The following is a 2,099-nucleotide window of genomic DNA, read 5'->3' as shown; positions in this document are numbered from 1 at the left end:
AATAGTGAAAAAACAGTAACATGAATTTCCTGTTAAGACTGGATGACCTCGCAGACACTGTGAATTAGATGTATTCTCTGGGTTTGGCAGGTTTCTTATTTTGGTGTTGCTTTTTTAATTTGGTCTTTGGAGCAGAGGCCATTTCTCTATTACCATGTTATCCTATTCTTTACCAGGGTGAGAAGTCTTCCTGCTCTGTCTCCTGAAGAGACTGAAAGAAGAGTGTTGCTTCTGAAGAGGTGGTGTTTGTTTAAGCAGAAACAAGATGAGGCAGAGAAGAAAGCAATTCAGACCCTTGTGGAATCTCAGCAAGAGGCACTAAAGGAACTGCGGCTGGAATCCGAGGAGCTGTACCAGGCAGCGATCCGGCGGGATGAGGGGCTTTTCCCCTTTGAGAGGGATGGACCCAAGCACACCCCTCCCCTGCCTGGCTATGATCCTCCCGAAGGAAAATGTGTTGATATCACCAAAGTGTACACACAGTGATGGAGGAGTTTGTGGTTCACCTGCCCTGAGCTGCTCAGCCAACTGCAGGAAGAAAGAATGGAAAAAGAATAAGCAATTCCTCCTGCAGGTTACAACACTGTAGGTGTGTGACTGCAAAAAGAATAGTAATGAAGTATCTGTGTGTTTGGGCTTTTTTACCAATGACATCCAGGCTACGCAACCTTACACTCTAACAAAGCCCATTGAAAATTTGTTTTTATATTGTCATGTAACTACTGTAACTAAGTTTCCATAGGTTTGCCCTAAGACAAAACAGATCTCACTCAGTGTTCTTTTAAGCCTTTATTTTTGTAGTAGTTTTGAATATTGCCATTCACACACACTGCTGTTCCAGAGCAGTTCCAAAGGGGCAGTGTCAAGGTCTGCAGCACCTTTGCACCAGGTGAGAAGCTCTTAACCCGTGACAGTCCTGAATCTGGGAAATGCCTTTTAAATGCCAGTGGGTTGCGATTGCCCTGAACTGGCAGGGAAGAGTCCCAGCTTGTTTTTGCTTTCCCATCTGGCAGGCCTGGGGTGGGTACCTCGTGCCAAAATTGCTCAACACCAGCTGGTAGGGGAAGATGCCCTTGTCTAGCAAGAGGAGCGAGATCATGTATGCATTAATTTGGGAGTTGTCTGCTGAGTTGCTAAGATAAAATCCTAATATGTAAGACAGCAGCAAAAGACCAGAATCAAATTAAGCACCTCACTTCCCCCTTTATAAAATACTTGGTGTTTAAATAAACTCTCAGTGTTTTTGAATGAGTGCTAAAGTAATGCAGGGCAGAGCTACAGTTGTACCATGGAACTAAAACAAAAAATTTTAAAAAATTCCAATAGAGTTCTGTGTATTATGTTACTGACCAAACACAACAAACAGTCCCGCTAGTTTGGTTTGTCTTGGTCAAGTGGTAGGTACCAGTCTGCTGGTGGCTTCTTCCTCAGTGTCCACACCGGAGCATACTTCTGCCTTTCCATAACTCGATCTCTTTCACTCCTGCACAAAGCTTCCTGAAACACAGGGGAAAAAGTGTTACCATGAGAGTGTTGGATATTGCAGCTGTACAGAGCTTATTTCCTGCTGTGACTATTGAAGATAAAATGAGGAACATAAATTTATCATGCTTTAACACACATGCTAAATACTATCCTTGTTAAACCAGGATACAACTTTTTGACTTAAGTCATATTTATATTTTGCTTCTGACTGCCATTAAGAACACTACCACTTCTGTGCTACCCTTCCTGCCAGAGGTTGTCCTGGCTGAACGGATGAACCTGGTCAGGGCTTGAGTCCTCCCGTGGCCATGGGGCAGTATCCAGTGGCATTTCTGGGCATCCCAGCAATGCTTTCTGCTGTAACGTGGCAACTTTTTCTGTTAGGAAGGGAATGTCAGAGTAATCAAGAGCTTTTACAGCAGAACACTGATCCTTACCCTTAACTGGGCGTTAAGACAGTCTTACCCACCTCTGCCCTGAGCCAGCGCCTGGTTTTCCAACCCCTCTCCCTTGTTCCAACCCCCCTGGCCGCGGGGGCTGTCCTACAGACCCGGGTGCGGCGGGCCGCGGGCGGTACCTGCGCGGCGGCAGCGCGGTCTCTCTCCCAGGCGCGG

The 2,099-nt window shown here is 46.0% G+C and overlaps 1 protein-coding gene across 1 annotated transcript in view; it reads left to right on the top strand.

Moving 5' to 3' along the window:
- MRPL40 (mitochondrial ribosomal protein L40) overlaps nucleotides 1-600 on the top strand; it is a gene marked incomplete at its 5' end in the record, with an annotated part of 2,063 nt that extends 1,463 nt beyond the window's left edge. Inside the window, one exon of the mRNA XM_009071154.1 lies at nucleotides 177-600. Within this exon, the coding sequence (XP_009069402.1) occupies nucleotides 177-486 (310 nt within the window). The remainder of the gene's footprint in view (nucleotides 1-176) is intronic.
- Between the last annotated feature and the right edge of the window lie 1,499 nt (nucleotides 601-2,099).

Source organism: Acanthisitta chloris, unplaced genomic scaffold (genome assembly GCF_000695815.1).
Source record: "Acanthisitta chloris isolate BGI_N310 unplaced genomic scaffold, ASM69581v1 scaffold43513, whole genome shotgun sequence".
Lineage (NCBI taxonomy): Eukaryota > Metazoa > Chordata > Aves > Passeriformes > Acanthisittidae > Acanthisitta > Acanthisitta chloris.
The sequence above is the reverse complement of the archived record's forward strand: the minus strand, read 5'-3'. Positions and strand labels throughout refer to the sequence as shown.